Raw genomic sequence first — 21,534 nt, 5'->3', positions numbered from 1 at the left:
CCCACACCCCGCTCCGGCCCCCGGTCCTCGCCCGGCCCCGGCCGGGAGCGCAGCGCCGGGCGCGTTAATCATTGACCGGTTGTTTGCCCAGGGCCCTGCGCGGGCGGGGACCGCGCCCGGTACGGCCACCCACGGGGCTCGGGGGCGGGGGGAGCCACACGAAGAGGGTTTTTGGGTTTTTTTTGGTGTAAAACCGGGTGATTCGTCTGTATTTTATATACAAAACGGTTTAGCTGGACCCGTCGTGTGCGGCCACCCCCCCGCCCCCTCCGGCCCCGCGTGTACGTGTCTCGGAACCGGCTTTGCCTTTCTGCCTCTGTACCGCGTTCGTCACGGGCCCACGGCCGCCCGCCCGCGCGGCTCGGGTGGGTGGGTGCCGTTATCTAAGGCCGTTATCGCCGTCCGTCCACCGGGACGCGGCCCCGCGGGGGCTGAGACCGGACGCGCTCAGCCCACGTGTGGCCGCCGTCGCCGGCCCCGCCCCTCGACCGCGCCCCGCCCCTTGACCACGCCCCGCCCCTTGTCCCCGCCCCATCAATTGGCTCCGCCCCGTCACGTGTCTCCCGCCGCCGGACTACACCTCCCGTCATCCCCCGCGGCAGCGCGTCCCGCCATGGCCTCCGCCGGCGGAGCCGAACCGGAGCGGCCGCACCCCAAACCTTTCCTCATCGGCGTCAGCGGCGGCACCGCCAGCGGCAAGGTGAGACACCGGCACCGGCACCGCCGGTTTTCTGACAGGGATCGGGCCCGCGGGGGACCTGAGCGGTGCTCGCCGGTGTCGGCCTCAGCGTGCCGGGGCGGGCTCGGGCTCCAGCTCCGGCGGGAGGGTCGGTGTGTGGTGATGTGTGGTGATGTGTGTGTGTGGTGATGTGTGTGTGTGGTGATGTGTGTGTGTGGTGATGTGTGTGCGTGTGGTGTGTGTGTGGTGGGGGGTGGTGTGTGGTGGGGGGGTGTCGGTCCCCCCCGGGGAAAGGCTGGGCTTGGGGTCCGTGGTCCCCCCGCTCTGCCTGAGCCCCCCATCCCACTCCCCGTCCCCTCCCAGTCCACAGTGTGCGAGAAGATCATGGAGCTGCTGGGGCAGAACGAGGTGGACCGCCGGCAGCGGAAGGTGCTCATCCTCAGCCAGGACAGCTTCTACAAGGTGCTGACCGCCGAGCAGCAGGCCAAGGCGCTGAAGGGACAGTACAACTTCGACCACCCGGGTGAGGCTGCTGCTGGTGGGGCCCAAAGAAACCCTGGCTGCCTTTTTCCTCCCCCTTCCCATCTGTAATGCGGTTGAGGTAGCGGTTGGAGAGCAGCTGGGGTTTGCTACGAGGGCCTGTAGGAAATGAGAAGTGCCGGATAACAGAAATGCTCTTTTTCCCACCAAAGCACCTGTTTGTCTTTCACGTGTCCGTGTTGCTGTCGCGAAAGCCACGCTGCTGCGGGCGGTGACTGCTGTTTTAGTGCATCCTCGCAGAGAGCGATGCTGGAGAGAGTTGGAGAGCGTCCCAGCTCGCACGCTGCTCCGTCTCCTCATCCTCGGCTGTTGAGAGGCTCTGTGACAAAGCGCATCGTTCCCCAAATCCTTTCCTGATATTCCTTGTCCACACAAACAGCTGTTCTCCCTGCTCAGGGAGTGCTATGGATTGCAAATGGGACAACAATCTGCCCTTGGCTGAAGTCTAGAGCCTGCTGTAGGCTAGCCAGCAAACGCTCCTGAAAAGCATTGAAGATGTCTGAGGTTTTCTAAATTACTCTTAGCTAACAGGCCAAGAGCTGCACAAAATTATACAATTACCAAGTGGTTTGGTAAAATTACACAATTCCTAGCCTCAAGTTCTGGTTCTTAATTTCTTGGTATTGTAGTTGCTTGTAAACAGCAAATTCTCTCTTCCTTATCTCCGTAACCAAGTATAGCAGTTCTAGCTTGGGCAGGGAGTGTTGGATTGCTCCTGGTAGGAAAGAAAAAAGCTTAAGTTCCTTTTTCCCTGGTACAAGACTAGGCAGAGAGCTTTTCCTTTGGGCCTAGCAAATCTGAGCTGAACATTTGCTATACCAGCATCTGAACCTCTTTTTCTTTAAACCTTCCTCTCACAGATGCTTTTGATAATGATCTGATGCATACAACCCTGAAAAATATTGTTGAGGGGAAAACTGTTGAGGTACCGACCTATGACTTCGTGACGCATTCTAGGTAGGTTTCAGTTTTGTGCGAAGTCTTGGGCTGCATATGTGGGTGTCCCCAGCTGGGCCTGGGGACAGACCGCCGGACTGCGGTGCGAGACCCATTGAACAATGTGCTCTGGGTGTTTTTTCCTGGCAGGCTGGCAGAGACAACGGTGGTTTATCCTGCTGATGTTGTTCTCTTCGAGGGGATCCTGGTTTTCTACAACCAAGACATTCGGGACATGTTCCATCTCCGGCTCTTTGTTGACACGGATTCTGACGTCCGGCTGTCCCGCAGAGGTACTAATGCTCTGCCGTCACGGGCAGCATCAGCCTGCTCGTGTTCCTTATCCATCCTTGGCCATGTGGTAAATCTCACGGAGTTTATCTTCCCGTCCCAGTTCTGCGAGATATGAAACGCGGGAGAGACCTTGAGCAGATCCTCACCCAGTACACCACGTTTGTCAAGCCTGCCTTTGAGGAGTTCTGCTTACCGGTACCAAATGTTTCACTAATTTGATTTGGGGGGGGGGGGGGCTTTGGGGAGGAAGAGAAGGAGCAGGGTCGCCTGGGGATTAGCTGCACTGTAGGTGCAGCAGTGGTGGCTTTTGATACTCGTATTTCATGAATCCCACCCTCTCCCCTCCGCCTTATCTATTTAACCATTACAAGCTGCTTGTTTAAGGAACTTAAATGGTTGGTTCTTTCTGCTTGCAAAGCACCATGGAAATCCCTAGAGGCTGCACACATTTTCTCACTGCTTGCTGCCATGGCTATTTTAGCATAGGTCCCTTTGACTGAAACACTCCCACTCTGCATTTATTCTTGTGGGAAGAAAGAAGAGCTTGGTTTCCAGCAGACTCTCAACAGGGAATGCTGGTGAAAACCCAGGGCAGACCATTATAGCATCTGCTTGCTACACTGTATAATGTGGGGCCAATTTAGGTGCTCATGTAATCAAATTAATTTGCAAAAAACCCTTTGAGAACAAAATTTGGTATGTGGATTAAATAAGATGGAAAAGGCCAGCTCAGGCGCCTCTTGCTCTAGATCAAAGCAATTTTGGGATTGTAAAAGGGGTCATTAGAAATGCTGAATTAGCCAGCCTTTTTATAAGTAGCAGGGGGGAAAAAACCCAGGGGCTCTGTGGTGGCAGAGATCAATAAAATGTCATCAGAGGCAGGAAGGAATTTTACATGCGCGTTGGGTACCTTGGCTCTCGGTAGATATTTAGCAATGGCTTGTGAAATGCTGATTAGAACCAGCTCTTAGCAAACAGACCTCAGCCCCGAAGCAGGTGACCCATTGGAAGGCAGCGTACTCTTCAGAAGTGTAAAAGCAAGTACTCCACGCTTGACCTCCTGCTTCTACTTTGCAATTCGCTGCAAAGGGACAATCAGAACAATCCCTGACCTTAAATCCAGTGCACGTTAGCCAATACGACTTCTCAATTCGTTTAGGTGTGACCACAACCAAGAGCTTTAACTTGCAGCCCCAGAGCACAGAAACGCCTCTATCTTTGCCCCCAGCTTTCTGGCGTTTGGTAGCTTCTTCCTAGAATAAAGCTGGCTTTTCCCATTAACAGTCTCCACCACCGTTACTGTTTTGCAGACAAAGAAATATGCAGATGTGATCATCCCCCGAGGAGTTGACAACATGGGTAAAAGAGAGTTCGGTTCTCTGTCTGATTTCTCTGGGGGGACCGCCTTTGGGGCTGGGAAGAGAGCAGGTGGCACACCACTGCCTGGTTTGCATGCTTCTAAGGAAAGGTGTTTTGCTGGAGGGCTGTAGGGGAGGGAGCTGCTCAGAGCCTGACCGGGATGACCAGCTGCTCAGCCTGAGGAGGGCTGAAAAAAGCAACAGGAGATTGGGGATGCAGAGCAGGACACCGGTGTTAAAGCCGGTTCTGCAGTTGCTGGTTTCTGTTGAGGTCTGACCTCGCTGCAGAGGGCAGGCATAGTTTCATTTAAAGCCTTGTTGTTAAAATTTGAGTTGAACAGGGCTGGATGCTCCACATTTTCTAGATAGCTCAGCCAAGAAAGCCTGCGTGTCCTTTATTTCCTGTTCCTCTCTGCAGTTGCTATAAACCTTATAGTGCAGCACATTCAAGACATCCTAAACGGAGACATCTGCAAGTGGCAGCGAGGGGCAATGAACGGACACGGTCGGACCTACAAGCGCCCATTCCCTGAACAAACAGAGAGCAGCAGCGTGCTAGCGGCCGGCAAACGCTCCCACCTGGAGTCCAGCAGCCGTCCGCACTGACCTGTCCATGTCTGAAGGATTTGCCTCTGGTCCAGGCCAACACTGAAGACAACTTTGGGAAAGGACTTCAACAGAATGGTTGGTGAAGTGCCCTTTAAATCATCCTAGCAGCGGAGGGGATACTGGTGTGAAACTTCTCGCAGAGGGGAGAGGAAGGAGTTGGCCTACCGCCCCCTCGCCTCCAAAACCCCTCCCTTTCCTCCCTGCCATGTCTGGAGTTACGATGTTACTTCATGGACTGGTTGAAGGCAGTGCTACTTGCCTTAATTTTCAAAATGAGATCTAATGCTAAAGTCTCCCCTGAAAATTAAGCGCTACTAGGTGATTAGCAAGATACCCCATTTCCCTGATGATGATCTTCCTTAGCAGGAAAATTATCTGCCTGTTTTTTCAAAAGAAAAAAGTCTTTTTATCTAAGACTAGCTCACACCCTGTTAACAAGCAGGTGCAGTCCTTACTCTTCACCTGTTGGCACCTTGAGTTCTGGCATTGCTGTCCCGCTGGCCAGCCTCCTTTTTAGCTTGTAGTAGCATGTGGAGGCAAAAGGATTGACCTGTAGAGGAATCTCTCCCAAGATGGAGATGAAACAGAGACTGTCTGGGACAAATGGGGACTTGCAGTTCATCAGGGGGATAGGCCCAGGAAGTTGTGTGATTCTGGTTCCTAATTTATTCCTTTCTAAGCTTCCAAACCTTGCTACACTGTATGATTATTTTTTTGTACCCAAATAGTCTCCTTTACCACAGTTAATGAATGTGTGAGCTCCAACTGGATTGAGTTGCTCATGGAAACAGAAACCTGACCTTGTCAGTATTAGTGTCTTTTCGGGCATTTCTGTACTGCTGGTTGCGGATTCTGCTGGGCAGAATTCGTCCACTTCCAGAGCTGGGTGGTAAGATCAGCAAGGGGCAAAGCTGTGAATTGCAAGACCCTCCTGGTGGTACAAACAGCTCTGGACATGCTTCTACCCTCAGACAGGCTCAAAGCGCTTGCCTTGCGCTCAGGCGGTTTAAACTCAAGAATGTCTGGTTTTCTAAAGAGAGCAGACAAGAGGCTGCAAGTATAAACAGTGACATCCCAGTTTCTGTTGCTAACCCCAGATAAGTGGTACTGCAGCAACATGGAGTTTCTGGAAAAAAGATAATTCTGAAATTAAGTGCTGGTTGGGCCTTTGAAAATGTCCTTGTGGTATCCTTCTTCAGTCTGGACCTGTGGTGTAATTTTAACAAGGGGGGGGGGAGGGGGGGGAAGTACTATTAAGAGGAACTTTTTCATATTTGCTAGTTTTCTAAAACCAGGGTCTGGCTGTGTTGCTTGTGGGTGTGTTACTTTGGCTAATAAACAAATGAACCAACAGTGAGCAGAAATGACCACTTTATGTAAAAGGTATTATTTGTGCTACTTGCACTATGCCAGCACAAAGGTACGGAAAGGAACACTTCTGGAGATGATCTTATGCTCAACAGTTCTTTCTTCCCAGAATTGTTAGCTTTAGTTCTATAATGGCTGAAGCTTTATTGAGGGGGAAAAAAACCCCGACAAACCACTTTTTTAAAAAGAAAAAAATGCAGTCTGCACTGTCATCCCTATAGTCTTTTCAACACTGGAAATCGGTAAAGGTTTGTTACCTAGTAGTGATCACCACAGTTCAGTGGTACATCTCTAATGCTGAGGAGAAAGCAGTTCATTTCCTAACTGCTGCTGGGTGCTGTTTAGCTCAGGGTGACAGACTTAGAGCATGAGCTACTGCACTGAAGCATTAGCTCTTGGGGCTGATTTAAGTAAGAGCAAAATAGTTGCTAAAACCTACTTTGAATGACTGGGGTGTTTGATCATACCTTCCTCTGGGGGCAGGGGAGCTCAAAGCAGCCTTGAATAGCATTTGTTAGAGCAGTAAGGAACGCTACAGTAAAAAGCACCCTGGCCTGTCTAGGACTGCTGTTCTTGGTCAGCTTTGAGCTGTACTGCAAGATGCTGCTGCAGCCACGTGGAGGAAAAAAAAAAAGAAAACCAAACTAAATGTGGCATAGGTACTATAAATTCTTGTTGACTGTCTTTATGGAGCTACTGTAAATTCCCCACTGAGTGATCCCAGTCCTTCACTTGCACCTTCTCTTACCCTCTGAATTCCTCTACTGGTGCAGGCCAGGGTATGGGCTGTTACCTACAATATTTTTACCCTGAAGCCAAGTGTACAAATTAGAGCAGGTTTCTTTGTCAGCACTGTCAGTTCTACCTTGCTCAGAGCTCCTCTTCCTACAAGATTTGAGGTGTAACCCTGCATCCTGGTAAATAAAACACTGCCATTACTAGTAACAGGCCACAGGCTTCATATGAATGCCCCAAGGCCAAAGGATTCTTCTGGCTTTGGCTGACTTCTTGGCCTGCCTGAAGCTTTGTTTTAGCTTGTTTAGCTGTAACAGCAATTTTTAAATGTCTATTTGTTTTATTTTTGCTTAGCTTCATAACAACAATGGTCATGCCAAATGATTATACATAGATAATAGTAACAACTCATTATTCTATGCAGAATGAACTATTTATAAACTTAGCTTAATACTGTAATGTAATGAAAGAGGGATAATAGCAGAGCATTGAAAGCGGGGGCAAATAATGCATTGTTGAGGAATATAGTCATAGGAAGATGCTGAAGAATGCAGGGCCAATTACTGGTTGTTAAAGACGTGTAAGCTTTAGAACAAGGAAAACCCAGTTTTAGGAGTAATAAAGAAAACAGAGAAAAGTATCTGTTATGCTGGAGAGTATCCATTTATAGGAACCTGTAATAGGGAATTGCAGACCAAGGTGCTAGGAAACATAAAATAGCCCTCAGTGCAACATAGTGCAAGAAGGTAGAAACCGTCAACATCATAATCCCAGGAAAGAGGAAGAAGAATCCCTTGCAGCATGCTCTTCCCTGCAAAGGACCTAGGATGCTGTTGACTGAGGTCAGCAACCTTCAGAGCCTGAGGGATAGCGGAAGGGTGAATGTAACAGGGATAGAAACTGGGAATTGTGCTCATAACAGCTAATATTACTGTTGAGACCTTTTCTGTAACAGTATTCTTTTATTTTCTTTTCCTGTAATAATCAGATCTGGACTACTATCAATTATTTGATCAGACTGTTAAGATTTCAATTATACTAACAATAAATTCTTGGCTTTGCATAAAATGCGTTTCCTTTGGCCTGTAACAAGATTGTAGTTGTCACTGTTTTCGGATAAGGATGTTCCAACTGTCCTTCCAGCGCAAGTCCTTGAGTTCGGTAACAGACAGCGAGGGTTCCCCATAGGTCACAGGGCGAAATGTGCAATAGACAAAGTAGACTGAAGAGAACCAGGCTACGATCAATGCACTGAACATGCTCTTGAGAAGCAGAGATCTGGGATGAGAGAAGGAAAGAGCAGTCAAGTTACATCAGTGCTGGCCAAACACTTAATCCAAAAGGAAGACCTACATATGGCCTATTGTCTCTAAAGGCAAATGACAAAGTATGGCCACTGCTGGAAAAATCACTGCAGCCGCCTGCCAAGGTGACAAGCCTGGAGAAAAGAACTGTCACTTCTCTTGTCTATCTATCTGTTAAAACCAAATACCTGCAGAGATGATCACTCAGATGTTGTAATACGATGGGAATCAGGAGAATCTGGAATGTGACGGCAGGCAGGTAGTGGTACAGGAAAAGTGTTTTCTCCATCAGGAAGAAGGGCAGGTAATTCACAGCCCAGCCTCCAACACAGATCCCCCCGGCTGATACCCAGAGCTGCCATGCATCTGCCGGAGACAGGAGATACCTCAAAGCACAGTCCCTGGAAACCTAAAGTCTCTAGAAGGTTGCCTACTGTCACGGTTTGTTTTTTCCCCACTCTCTACAGTTTGTGGTAATACAACCTTTAACTTAACCACACTCAGCTGAAGGAAATGGTTACATTTTGTCAGGCTTTTATGAAGTGTCCATCAAGACAGATTACTGCCAATATGAAGCAGCTTCACAGCGTGACAACAAAATGTACTGCCAGAAAGGTCAGCACAAAACTGCCCAGCCACATGGAGGAGACAGTACCTTGCTTGGAATGAACACATCTAAAATAAACCCCTTCCCACACAGCCAGTATCTACCTCCTTTAAATCATCACAAAAAGGCTCAGTAAAATCCAAATCTGGGGCCTGGACATTTCCTACATCCAAATATATACAATGCTGGGTACTATACTGTCTCATGAGGTGGTGGTCATATTGCGATAACCATAATCAGGCTCTTCATGGGCTACTCTGAATGTTTGTGTGTCCCTAATGAAAATTTCAGGGTTGGGGGCAGGAAAAAATGCTAGCATAGCCAAGTACATAGTTGCAAAATCGTGGCTTTGGGGCCATTAAAGTGTAGCTGGACAAGCGACGCCCCCCTCCGCCCTACCCTTGACACACACATACACAATGGAATCAGACCTTCAGGCAAGTCGTAAATCTTTCTCCTTCGGCGGATCAAGTACCACAGGGACAGACACGTGTAGACCAGAGCAGCAATGTTAGCTGAAGCCCAGGTGACAACATTCCCAAGGAGGTGGATCTGGGCCTGAAGGATAGAAGATGGTCTAAGCCAGAAGCAGGAACATGCTGCAGTTCTTTTAGGTAAGTTTAAGTATTACCTATGCGTACTTGCTAAATTAAAAGAAGTCAGAATGTGCCTGGCTAGTAACCTGATCTTTCCTGGAACAAAGCTAGCTGAATAAACTTTGCTGCTTTAAGACTCTTTTGTAATGTAAGGCATTTAAAAGATGCTATTGGAGATTAACTCATCTTCTAAATGGAATCAATAATGGAAACTATTCAACTGCAGTTTTCCTTTACAAAAAAAAAAAAAAAAAAAAAAAGGCAAGAAGACATTTAATTAAAAGCAACTACTGTCAAAGCTGTATCACATGCCAAAAAAGCCCAACCCAAACCTCAGGGAAAATAATATTCTTAATACAGGAAGAGTCCATCCTGAAGCAGCTCCTTGGCTGGAACTGCAGCTCTGCTCTCACTCACACCTGAACTGAAGTCTGCTTTCTTCACCAGGTTCATGTTTACTTCTACCTCTCGTACTTACACCAGAAGTTGGGTGGAGCCAGTAGGCAATATTTGTGTCCATTGTGATCCAGTCAAGAGCAGAGGAGCTGTACTTATGTTCGGTGTCTTCATTTTTTAATGTGAGTATTTTCCACTACGATAAAAGTAAACAGAAGGCTTTCAGAATTGGAACAATGAGCGGGATAGCAGGTGTGGGTGAACAGCTCCAGATGTAAGATGTTAAGTTCTTAACCTGGGAGTGGAGGAAGATTTTGCACATCTCCTACAGGATACTGATCAATACAATGATTTTATTTTGTTCTTATATAATGCACTTACTTTCCTTAGTGGATTTCTACAATGTTAGTAAGCGGCATCAACACTACTAACTGCATACACAACACATTACAGTTCAGTTTCAGACAGCTTCTGGGTGCCCAACTCATCTTCCTTCCCCTTCTTTTTTTACACAATCACTTCGGTATTCGTTGCTGAACAGCATAGGTCTCTAATGCCCTTCTAAGTGCATTCAGAAATATTTTTTTTCAGTGAGGAAGCCAAACTACTCTACCAGCAAGGAATAAACAATGAATCCTCAGGCTCACAGTTTGGAGAAATGCTCAGGTTCCTGCTCTGCAGCAGAAGGAAAGATGAAGGGAACACCAAGACACTCACCTGCAATTCCATGAACTTTGCCATGAAGCTGAGGTTTTTACTTATGTCCATCTGTGTGGGAGAGTGGAGTTCCACTTCCCTCTCTTTTTGCTCTTGGCCTGGAAGAGAACAGCATGGCTCAGAAATAAACCACATAACAGACAGAAAGCTAGAAAGGGGAGAGAGCACATAAGATACAGCCCTGGCTCCTCACACTCCCAGGAGCCCGTCTCCAATACATAGTCCAACTGCAAGCGCATTCTAAGGGGATTTGTAAGGACTCTGACATCATGATAGAGCCAGAGCCTGCTGAACACACATATACGCAATACCACCTTCCCATCAACATGAAGCCTCCCCCAGTCACAGAAATCTGCTTCGAGAACATGGCTGAGACGTACTTTTCCCATATCTGTGCTCTTCCACATTCCACACCATGCTCTGGTGGTAGCCTTTGGACAGCTTTTCTCCAACCACCTCCAGCTGCCGGTATCCCCACTCAGGTAAAGATGCTCCACTGAGCTGAAAGTGAAAGATGACTGTGAACTTACAGTCCTGCCAATGTGAATTTCAGGATGGAAGTTCCTAGGCCCTGCCTGAGCAGTGGATGACAGCAAGGGACTATTAGAAAGTATGTGAAGAGTCACCATGCAATAGTGTCTCAACAAATGCTACAGCCATAAAGCCTGTGATTCTGGCAAACTCTGTGAAGAGATCCTTAACTATTCCAGCCGCTGTCACATACTACACACAGATTAAGCATCAATTTCTGAGGCTGTATCTAAACCCCAGTTGTGTACAGTGGTCACAACCTCCCGAGAAGTAGGACAGCTGTGCATGCTGAAAAGGAATGAAGTACGAGTATGACTACCTGAAACACATGCTGCTCTTTTATCACATTGAGCAAGTTTATTGTCTCCTTTTGTTTACCAATTTGGTTGTTTTAGTGGTTTAGGTATTTTGGAGCAGAGAGATTAGTAGTTTATGAGATTACAAGAACTGCATAGAGAAAAAGCTATAGGCAAATAAACATAAATCCACTTGCCTTTAGCACTGCAGAGGTGTTCACATGAACAAACCTCACTTCTGACAGAATTGTCTTCCACACGTCTGTGTCAGACTCCCGATTTACAATTTCCTACAACAGAGAGATGTCTTTTGATCGTCATGTTGTCTCAGCTGTTTCTGCTGGAACATGATGAGCTCCTCCCTTCCTTTTGACCACTCACCACTCTCCAGAGGTTCTGTGCTGGCATGGAGATGTTATAATCAATATAGCAGGAAACTTCTTGGGAGTGGGGACTAAGAGGGGCAGCAACATCATGCCTGGAAGACAAGTAAAGTAAGATCCTCCAACACCATTTCCCAAATTTATATAAAAAGCAAACCCATAAAGGTATTGAATTGTCTTACACCAGATTCAGTAATAAAGCAAAAAGTAACTCATTTATACAGATTGCACTGTTTACTCTGAAAGAGAACACTCCCCACTATCAAGAGCTGCCAGGAACAGGCTCAGAGGAAGCCAATACAGATGCCTGCTATGCCAGGCTGAAGAACAAGCACTGATTGTGACAAACAGAGATGCTGTTCACTGGGGTTCCCAATAATGAACAAATTAGGTTTGGAAGGCACATAGCAAAAACCCAAGCTCAGAACAACCCCCTTCCTAATCTGAGTGATAGTCAAGTACATGCAGACACCCTTTGGGAAGCAGTCAGGAGGCAATTTCATACTGCGGTCTTTGCAAAACAGGCAAGAATCCATGGCAATCAGCCACAGCACACCTGATTCTCCACCACAACTTCCTAACTTCCAGAGCACATCCTTCACACAGGAATATGCCATCAAAGTTCAGTGGAGTTGACGCTGGGTTAACAGTCACACAAAATACTAAGTATCTGCATCTGCCTGGAGCAGAGGCAGTGAAGGGGCAAGGATGAAGACTCACCAAGGGGACTATATATTTAGGAATCTACAGAACTACCATGAAATGTGAACATGGGTGAAACCACCACTAGCCCCTCTAAAGGCTGCTAGTAGAGAAGACCAGAAACAGCTAGCAACCACTGAACAGTTTGTGATTAGTATCAAATCCCACTGCCAAGTCAACTGCAGAAAAAAAAAAAAAAGCATACAGCACCCTTTCTCTGGGCCACGGGGATGGCTTATGTAACAAACCACATGAGGTCCCTCCTATCCCCACTGTTTTAAGAATCCATGAGTAACAGGCAGCTTATGGCATATCTGAATGCAAGGGTCACTGCGCTTCAACCCCAGAATAGTTATTCTGAGAGACAACAAAGCAGAATGAGCCAGCAGGCTTGGCAGAGCAGAGGATGAGGAAAGGACTTACGTGTTGAGGTACCGAGTCGTGATGCCATGGACCAGCTGCACGATGTGCCCGTGCCTGACAGGACGAGGTGGGTTACTCACCACCAGCTGCTGCCTGACGGAGTGACACCCAAGAGGAAGTGGTTACATTCTTCTTTATATATAATGCAACCTGGTCATGACCAAACTGCTAAGTCAAGAAGCTGCAGGCAGGGACAGACATTTCGCCAGTAAGATGAGAAATTAAAGCAATCTATAGATTGTACCAGAATGGAAACAAAGCTCATCAAGGCAAAGGTGAGTTAAGGGCAGAATGACTCAGAGGGTTGGTAATGGGATACTGACACCCCAGCAGTGAGGTCAGTGGTCTGAATCCAGGTCAGTCAGGAGCCAGTTCAGGTTATTCCCACCACACAGCTGTTTGGTGGCTTCTGTGAAATGAGTAAGTGCTTCAGTGATGTCTGACAGGTGTTCATGTTACAACTGATGTCACTTTTGGCAGAATTATAGGAGAGATCAATGGCTACCTCCACCATGAAGACCAAACTCTCGTCCTGCTTCTGGATAGGGTGAAGGCGTGCTTTGGCAAGGGGGAACGCTGCAGTTCACCTGACTGCTGCCTGTACTTTCCCGTTCTATAGAAGGACTTCACATCCCCCAGAGCTCATAGGAGTCTTGGGTTTGAAGAATTTTAAGAAGATGCTGGGTTTCTGTGGTTCTGGTAGAGTCCCTGCTTGACAGGTTTGCACTATGGACAAACTTTCCCAATGTGGATATAATTTATAATGGCACACAGTCCTTCTGGTAGGACTCTCTATACAGTTCCCAGAGCAACATAAGAAACCTACAAAAGCAACTTTTTGATCAGTATGAAATGGTATTACACAAGGGCTTTTACTGGCAAAACTACAAGAACAAAGAGTCCTGCTCTCCACTGACAGTTACAATGGCAAAACACTTCAGCACAAACCAGGCCTCTCAGGCACAGGCACCCACTTGGAATTCCTCCCAATGTGGCAGATTCTACAGTTCATCCCACACTTTAAATACAAAGAAATACTCACTCTGCAAAAGTGATTTCTACTCTCTTCTGAGACTCATTCAAGTTTGATAAAACTCATCAAGGCACTCTAATGCCATGGCTCACACACTTCAAAAAGCAAAACTTCCCTTTCATGCAAAGCACCTTAAAAGTTCCCACCAGTCTCATGAGTCTTTAAAGTTCCCCTTGTGCACAGCACAGCCCACATTCTGGCAGAAGCAGTTCAGAGAGAATTTCAGAGTCTTCAATAATGCTTTTACCATATTGAGGAGGACTGCGCAAAGAGCCATCCTTATCAACTCTGCAGCTGAAATTACTTGCACAGGATCACACATGGCCTCTACGCCCATAAGCAGAGAATAGTTATATACAATCCAAGCTATGCCCTGGTTAGGTTTTGGAAGCATATAGAAGCTATGCTTACAGCAGCTTGGCATTTAAGTGTCCTGCATACTCACATTCCTGGATCTTTGACAATCCACCAGTTGTTCACATCCTTGAAGGGATAGCAGGTCACCTGCTGTTGATGGGAACTACCTCGTCCATTCTCATACCTGTACAGAGGGTTAAAAAACCCCACAGATGTGTAACAGTACATTTCTGCGCTCAACAGAGTCACAGCAATACAAACCAGCACCAGATCACTGGCTCCGTTCCTACAGAGCACAGAGAATCTGTACATCTGCAGTGTGCTCAGAAGGATTAATTAAGAGATTGCCAGGACCCAAACTGAGCTACTTGGACTGGCAGGTGAAGAACCAGAGAATATTTTTATCCTAACAATACAGACCCAAGCAGACTCCTCACCTGATGGGGTAAGTATTCGTGTGAGAATGGAGCCAACACTGCATGGGCTTGCCCAACACGTTCCGCAGAGTAATCTGAGAGCCGTAGGCCACCTCTAAGGGCTGACCCTGAGTGATTCGAGCCAGCCCACCCTGAGAAGCATAATGACAGGATAAGTGGAGAGAAGAAGAAATAAACCAGAGGCTGTTTGAATTCTATTAAGAGTCACCTGTCACTTTAACATAGCAGTATCTTAGCACAATGCTGTCTCATTTGGCTGTATCTACAAAAATCAAGTCTTGCAGCACCATATTCAGCAGATAGTAAATACACCAGCATCTGAAAGACTACAGGGTCTTAGGGAATATCCCTAAAGCCATGCTGCTCTAAAAGACAGACTAAGCACTCTTCTACAGAAAATCATACTGTCATCCTGTAGTCTACAACATCATCACTTAAGAGGTCTGTCTGTGTCTACTTATGCGGAGTTTCCTGTAGGAAGGGACAAATCTTCAGCAGAAGAGTGAACGCATTGTTCTTGGTTCACTGGGAAAAGCTTTTCATCTGTCATTAGGACTTCAGTCATTATTGCTTCTTCTTAAAACAGTACTACAGCAGCAAAGCAGTTAAATGACATAAAAGGAACAAATATGCAGGATCAAAGGAACAAGACTACACACCTTTCTTCTAACAGTGAACACAAGACAGATTTCCCCCTCTTCTCCCCTAATAAACTAGTTTCATGACCACATTTCCTTTACCTCTAAGCTGGCTTGGAAAGCACTTGTCATAATCTGGTCATGAGGCCCAGAGCGATACAGCAAAGTCAAGTGAACATAGAAGAAGGACAGGTACATTGCCACTGGGATGATGATGAGGGCCAGTCCCCTAGCTAGTAAATGGCACATCAAGGAAACCTAGAAGAATACAGAGAACTCACTGGTTTCATGCTCCAGATATTAAAAATATTAAAAATACTAAAATACCAGTGCACTTGGCTTGTTTTGTTTCTTACATTTCCCCAACCACCCTCATTCAGCTATAAATTCATGGACAGCTGGATAACTTCCACTGAGGATGTGAACTGCAGCTAGCAGGAGGCATGTGAAGCAGTATTTGTTTTGAGCGGCAAATCACCAAGACATGGATAAGAGCAGAAAAGCCAGTCACACACCCAGCAACTGAGCTGGAAAACTGTTCTATGACAGGAGGGTTTGCAGACTATGGCAAGGAATTTTAGCACAAAACCCAGCTACAGACAGCACTGTTATCTGTGGGCTTGCAAGGGTCCTGACTGGCTCCTGTACTGAAAAGTTACACATAATACATTTTGCGTGTTGTGCTACCTACATTTGACAAGTTTTGGTCACCTATCATGTGCCAGAAGTGGAGTCCTGCGATGGCCAAGAGCAGCATATAGGTAAACAGGCCCATGTATTTCACTCTGAGAAGAAAGTGCATAAAAAATGAACACGGTTAAAAACTACACAACCACCTAATACAAGACATAAACATTCAAACTTTCTCTTGAACAGGATGCATTAACGTCCATGGACTTAAATCCATGACAAGTTTGGTACAAGCACATAAATAAACCTCAAGGCTTTGACACCAGAAGGTACCATTTGTTTGCCAATTACATTAAATAACCGCAGTGACAGAGAACCTTCTTGATAACAGGTTGGCAGATCACAAAGCACGGAGTCCCTAAATTCAGACTTACTGAAGCTTGAGGCAACTAGGAGGGAGGGGTGAAATGCAGATGCTAATTTATAACATAAAGCCATCTCTTAGAAATACATTTTGTTCTTCCCAGGACAGTATCCTCTAATTACCTGGTATTGCCCACTGTGAATTGACATCTTCTCTATAGAAACAATCTAACTCATTAAAAAGTCATGGAGATGTCTGCTCAGAACAGCACCAAGAATCAGTCTTGAAAATCCAAAGCCCCACTGATAGCTCAGATGGCAGGCAGGAAAGTGAGCTTACTAAACCATAGTAAGACATCATCACTTACCCAACTGCACAAGAACAAGCTACTCCAGTCAACAGAAGCCAAAACCACCAGCTTCCAGAGAAGGAACTTAAATAAAAGGACAAAGGAAAGGATGTTATGGTGAGATCTGGGCACCTTCTTAGGATCCTGAATGTAGGTAATTTAACTTCAAAAAAACTTGCAGGACTCCACTATTCCTTACCCCAGTCAGAGGTACCTCATTCTGAACCTCCCATGCCACCAACTCTCAGCCCTGACCTACAGGGTGCTGTTAAACGTACTTCTCTGTATCCTGAAAAGCAAAACTGAACGCTACCTGCCTCCTGATACCACAGATAAAAGCAATGTATTAAATCATTTGCTGGGCTCAGTTTAAAGATAATTTTACTTTACGAAAGATTACTTTATCCTCTGCAAGGATGAGAGAACATGTGAAGTCATAAGGAAAGAGCCAAAGATCTCTAAATTCAGTGCCTGTAAACAGTAACAAAGGAGCATTAAGCGACCTGTTGTCATCAGTGTTTCTGTGCACAGAAGGAAACCTTCCAATAAAAAATGTGGGTTGGCAAAGGAGTGCTCCCAGGGGACTTTATTTTTATTGTAAAATAAAAAGACAACCTTGCTACCAGTTAAAACAGTCTTTAACACCTCTCAGAAAAGAAAACTTCTGGGGCAGGCATAGGAGAGGTCAAAGCACTGGATTTTACAGACAGATGAAGTGAGCTGCAGAACAGTGAAGTGACTTACAGAAAAAAAACCACATAGCCTGTGACAAAAAAGGAGTCACCACTAGAATATCCAAAAGGATGGGAGACAATCCAGCTTTACCTGTGCCTTTGCAAATTGCAGAACTTCAGGTAGGACAAAACTGCAAGTAGGATAAAAAAAATCAATACTGATTCCAGGAGCATGAACCTTGACTGAGTGATCAAAGAGTTCTCTGTTGGAAGAGAGAGAGACACAAAATTAGAGAACCTTATCTATAGGCAAGTGCTACCTCAGACAATCGCATCATTATCCAACAGAAGGACCTGCCCATTTAAAGACAGCCAGTTCATTTGCAATCTTACTGGCTGTAATAGGGAGGTGTTGGGTTTAAAGGGACAAAAACCTTCCAGCAGGAGCAAAGTACATGGCCGTAACTGTCTCCAAGGACAAAGAGGTGGGCAAGTAGTAAAGTCTGGCAGGAGGCAGATAAAGGTGCTGTGCCTGCCTACAAAGGCAATGAAAATCACTGCTGGGAAATGCAGGGAGGTGGTTCTCAAGGCAAACAGTCAAGGCAGTGACCCCAGCAGGCAATAAGCATGATGACAAATCTTCAAGAAAGGGAGCTGCAATGAGCTGCTTTGTGCAGGGTTCCCTGAGTCAGAATCAGAGCAGCTGGTAGCTAGGACAGGTTTCTCTTATCAGACTGCTGAAGGGCTGTTGAGAGGCTCTTTCCATTTCAGGCAGCTGCCAGCAGACCCTCAGAGAAAAAAAGCAACTGAGTTATACACACCAGAACAGTGTCAAATCATGGTGCTAAGGACACAAGACTGGTTTGCTGCAGTTTGGAGATGAAGAAATTTGATGAGCTCTGACTGTAAGTAGGTTCGTCCTGCTGTTGAAAACCAGTAGGTTGTAACTCACCCTATAAACCTCTGACGAAGAGAGTACAGGCCTCCTTGAATGCAAGAAACGTGGTTTTCTGTGAGGCTGTTGAGGCTGTCCACTTTGCTTAATAATGAAATGAACATGTAAAAAGCCTCAACCTAGAATGGCAGCCTGCTGCAGAACGTAAGGATAGAGGGGATCGCAGAGGCTCAGCAGAGACTGATACAGGCCAGGGATGAAAGTGGGCTCCAACATGTTGTTTGAGTTCTGTGGGGAGATGCTACTCCAGCCTTTTATGCAGCCTAAAAATTCACAAGGGGGAAAGGGACCCTTCTCCCCCTTTATGAAGAAGCGGGCCCAGGGGAATAATCTTACCTAAGAGAATCAGAAGAGCAGCTCCAAGTGCAGCACAGTGGGAGAACTGCAGTTCTACCAAAATCTGGTATGCTAAAGGCACACAGAGAGCACCAGCCAGTGCTGGCAGGAGTCGCAAGGACCAAACAGGAACATTCATGCTATATTCTGAAATAGGAGACAACAGTGATGCACAAATTTGGAAACTATTAATTGCAGAGAAGATGGATCAATACAAAATTCCTTATGACTACAGCAAGTTGTTGAATCTAACTCCTACTCTTACTAATTTGCTGTCCATCTTGTACTGCTTAAACGGTCTAACTGATTTTAAAAATCTGTGCTATGGAATCACAGTGCCTTAAACTTCTGTTAGAGACCTGCAGAAGACTTTACTTAAGAGGCAAAGTGAAGGTGTCAGATAAAGCGTTATTTCCACTAGTCAGGCAAAAGAAATCTGTCAGCCACTGAAATACTACTTGTTTTCTCAAAAGACCGAGACAGTTAAAATTAGCTCTTACCAGCTCCAATCCTGTTCCATAAGAAGTTTCCATCAAATCCTCCTAAGTAACCTACAACATAACATAAGCAACAATTCAAAATTTCCAGTCTCAAAACAAGTATAAAAACTGGTGCTAAACTGGTCCTGGAACCATTTCCCAAGCACATAGCTTTTCCATGCATGAAAGCCCCCTTTCCCAAAAGGGTCCTCTTTCGTACTGTTTTGCCTGCAGCAGTGCTTGATAATGTGCAGAGGCACAAAGAATATAAATTGGCAACAACAGATTCTCAGTGACAAAGTTACATGTATATTTAATCTCTCCTTCCCATACAGACACTTTTATGTTGTGTATATCTCAGCTACAGAAAGACACCCAGGCCGGAAAGCCTCCTTGTTGCCTACTATTTCTAGTCACTAGCAGTTCTAATCTTACCTTTCTCTTTATCCAAAGGATTGGATAACAATGAGGTAATGGATACACGGCTCCATCACCTCCCCAGTACTCATGCAACAGCCCCCTAACAGTACTAAATAAGAGAAATCCTAATTCTCTCTACATCAAACTCTCTCAGCTGCCTTGTGTTCTTCCCCAGAGACAGGATCTGACAACTCATTTCTAACCAGCACTTTTCTCTTCCATAGCAACAGGCAATAGACACTTCCCAATTTCAGGAGATGGCCTACCTCCCAAAGCTAGCAGCATATGGCCAAAAGGTGGGCCGCTGTCATCCACAAAGAAGATCCTCTTCATGTAGAGCGAAACGAATTGGCCATAATAAACTTCATCAAAACTGAAACACAAGAGGCAGAAATATGTCAAATCTAACTGCAGGCTAAAGGGATACTAAGAAAGAAAACACTGATTTGTTGGCAGAAAGCTAAGAATACAGTGAAGCACAGTGGCTTTGCCCCTTTACCTTCCCCTCAGGAGTTTCTATTAGGGTAACACCATGACCATATTTACAGAGGCTGACATCAGGCAAGCTCTGCCCTTCTGCTCCTGCATTCTTACTCACAAATGTTTAAAAAACAAAAGTCTGTGTCATTCAAGTAGAAAATAAACTATTCTACTCACACTACAGCCCGTGGATAGGAAAGCCCCCAAAGACGGCTTATTAATCCCATCACAGTCAATGCCACGAGGTTCATATTTATCTCTGCAGTAACCACAACCGGCTTCTTCAGAAATCCCAACATCCTGTCAAAGGTCTGTCCAAACCTCCGAGAGAAACAGAGAGCAGCAGTCACCCTTTCGCTCACAGATAGCTGAAGATCATTTGACCGAAAATATGCACCACTTTCTGCTACTAGCAGCTCATGGTAACTGATCCTCCAAAGCTCTCCTGCCTTCCACATTTATGTGTTTTCTGCTGTATCTACTGGAGTAACTGTAAAAATGAAGTTACTAAGCTAACACAGTTAACTTTTCATCTGCCCTGCTTCTGCATGAGTATGGTTCTCTGTCATCAATAGTAAGCTAGAAACTTTGCTTATTCTTACACTAGTTCTGGAGAAACACAATAGCTTAATTCAAGCCTATATTCCTCTTTGTGCTAAGCAAACCTCCCAGCCCAAATTCCAATGCTAGTGATAGGCAAACCACATGCTCAGGCACCAGGCTACTCAGGTAGCTTTAAGGAAAAAAAAAAAAAAAAAGTTACTTCCTCGCAAACTGAGCACATTTCTTGGCAGGGGCAGAGGGCAGAACCCACAAACATCCTCTATCTTAAAAAGCTGGCTATTAGAGCACAGGTGTAGGTAGGTGCTATAGGGCTCTAGCACAGCCTAGGGGAGAGCGCTGCAGAAAGCAGGACTGAACTCTACTGTAGGCAGAACTGCTAAAAGCTAGGTCAGAAAATAGCAGGGAATCAGTGTTGTATCTCCTCACCTCAATACAGCTGAAAGTTACCGGAATAAATCCATCTGCATGGCTTTGATCAGGGGAGAACAAAGCAAGATGGGAGCACATCACCACCATCAAGTGCGGTGCCACCCTCCTTGTTTCTCACTACCTACAAAACACAAGCGCTGCGTGTAACAGGCTTTTTAAGGAGCCCCTTACAAACCTGTACTCTCCACCGGCACTGGGGACACCACACCACTGCCCCACCTGCAGGACCCAGGACAAGGGCAGGCCATCACATTGCCTCGCAGGCCCTGCAACCCCAAAGAGCACCCTGATGGAGGGGATCCTGCTTCTCCCTGAGGTACAGGCAGGCCTTAAACCCTGGGGCAGGAGTGCAGCACTACCTCCCCTGCCAGACCTCGTACACCTCCTCAGGGAACCATTAAGCCCTCCACCAGGTTTGGCATCCCCTTCCGTGAGAGGGCGGTCGGACCACTAACCGCCCCCCCCCCCCCCAGGCCCTGTTCCCCCCTTTGAGCTCTCTGAGGGGAAGCAGGACCACTGACCCCACACCCAGGCCTCACCCTTGAGGCTTGTGGGGTCTACAGGACCCACCAGCCACCCTGTACCCCCCCCTTCAGGATTTTTGGGGGCAGCCAGGCCTCCCACCCTCCCCTCGAAGCTTATGGGAGCAGTAGGCCCACCAGCCCCCCCCCCCAGGCCTCGTAACCCCCCCCCCCCCTTGAGCCTCGGGGCGGGGGGGGGCAGCCCCACTAACCCCGCCATCAGGTCTCGCTCCACCCCCCGTGAGCCTTACGGAGGTTAGGGGGGCCGCAGGACGACCACCAGTCCCCCCCGTGCCCCGGGGGAGGCGGCGGGACCGGGACCCCCCGGCCCTGAGGAGATGGCGGCCCCCCCGCTCACCGGAGGGGGGGGGGTGTGGCGGCACCACCCCGCGCT

General features: G+C 46.8%; 2 protein-coding genes across 4 annotated transcripts; one reads left to right on the top strand and one right to left on the bottom strand.

The window, feature by feature from the left end:
- The first annotated feature begins 589 nt into the window (after positions 1-589).
- Positions 590-7,587, top strand: UCK1 (uridine-cytidine kinase 1). The gene is made up of 7 exons (XM_049832093.1): positions 590-700; positions 1,043-1,202; positions 2,080-2,176; positions 2,306-2,448; positions 2,550-2,644; positions 3,760-3,808; positions 4,226-7,587. The coding sequence occupies exons 1-7, from the start codon at positions 614-616 to the stop codon at positions 4,411-4,413; spliced, it is 819 nt and encodes a 272-aa protein (XP_049688050.1). The 5' UTR covers positions 590-613; the 3' UTR covers positions 4,414-7,587.
- POMT1 (protein O-mannosyltransferase 1) lies at positions 7,462-21,508 on the bottom strand. 3 transcript variants are annotated; one of them, XM_049832091.1, is made up of 21 exons: positions 21,353-21,508; positions 20,617-20,740; positions 19,804-19,937; positions 19,413-19,519; positions 18,748-18,798; positions 18,248-18,394; positions 17,108-17,219; positions 16,301-16,366; positions 15,631-15,724; positions 15,042-15,197; positions 14,302-14,432; positions 13,953-14,048; positions 12,475-12,567; positions 11,348-11,444; positions 11,164-11,256; positions 10,520-10,640; positions 10,140-10,237; positions 9,505-9,618; positions 8,862-8,988; positions 8,012-8,189; positions 7,462-7,797 (listed from the first exon to the last, which is right to left on the bottom strand). In XM_049832091.1, exons 2-21 carry the CDS (start codon positions 20,704-20,706, stop codon positions 7,623-7,625), a joined length of 2,280 nt encoding a protein of 759 aa, XP_049688048.1. In that variant the 5' UTR covers positions 20,707-20,740; positions 21,353-21,508; the 3' UTR covers positions 7,462-7,622. The 3 variants fall into 3 exon arrangements, with proteins under 3 accessions (XP_049688048.1, XP_049688047.1, XP_049688049.1); XM_049832090.1 differs by having other exon boundaries at positions 21,392-21,508; XM_049832092.1 differs by lacking the exon at positions 21,353-21,508 and having other exon boundaries at positions 19,804-19,947; positions 20,617-20,741.
- Between the last annotated feature and the right edge of the window lie 26 nt (positions 21,509-21,534).

This window comes from Accipiter gentilis, chromosome 29 (assembly GCF_929443795.1).
Source record: "Accipiter gentilis chromosome 29, bAccGen1.1, whole genome shotgun sequence".
Lineage (NCBI taxonomy): Eukaryota > Metazoa > Chordata > Aves > Accipitriformes > Accipitridae > Astur > Astur gentilis.
This window is presented reverse-complemented; position numbering and strand designations above follow the sequence as displayed.

Excerpts from the sequence above, each read along its gene's own strand:
- UCK1 (XM_049832093.1), top strand. The coding sequence starts at position 614 with ATGGCCTCCGCCGGCGGAGCCGAACCGGAGCGGCCGCACCCCAAACCT. Across the intron at positions 2,177-2,305 it reads GACTTCGTGACGCATTCTAG|GCTGGCAGAGACAACGGTGG; the intron begins GTAGGTTTCAGT and ends TTTTCCTGGCAG. Across the intron at positions 2,449-2,549 it reads CGTCCGGCTGTCCCGCAGAG|TTCTGCGAGATATGAAACGC; the intron begins GTACTAATGCTC and ends TTCCCGTCCCAG.
- POMT1 (XM_049832091.1), bottom strand. The coding sequence starts at position 20,706 with ATGGTGGTGATGTGCTCCCATCTTGCTTTGTTCTCCCCTGATCAAAGC. Across the intron at positions 18,395-18,747 it reads ATGGAACAGGATTGGAGCTG|AATATAGCATGAATGTTCCT; the intron begins GTAAGAGCTAAT and ends CTCCTATTTCAG. Across the intron at positions 8,190-8,861 it reads GATTTACGACTTGCCTGAAG|ATGCATGGCAGCTCTGGGTA; the intron begins GTCTGATTCCAT and ends TGTCTCCGGCAG.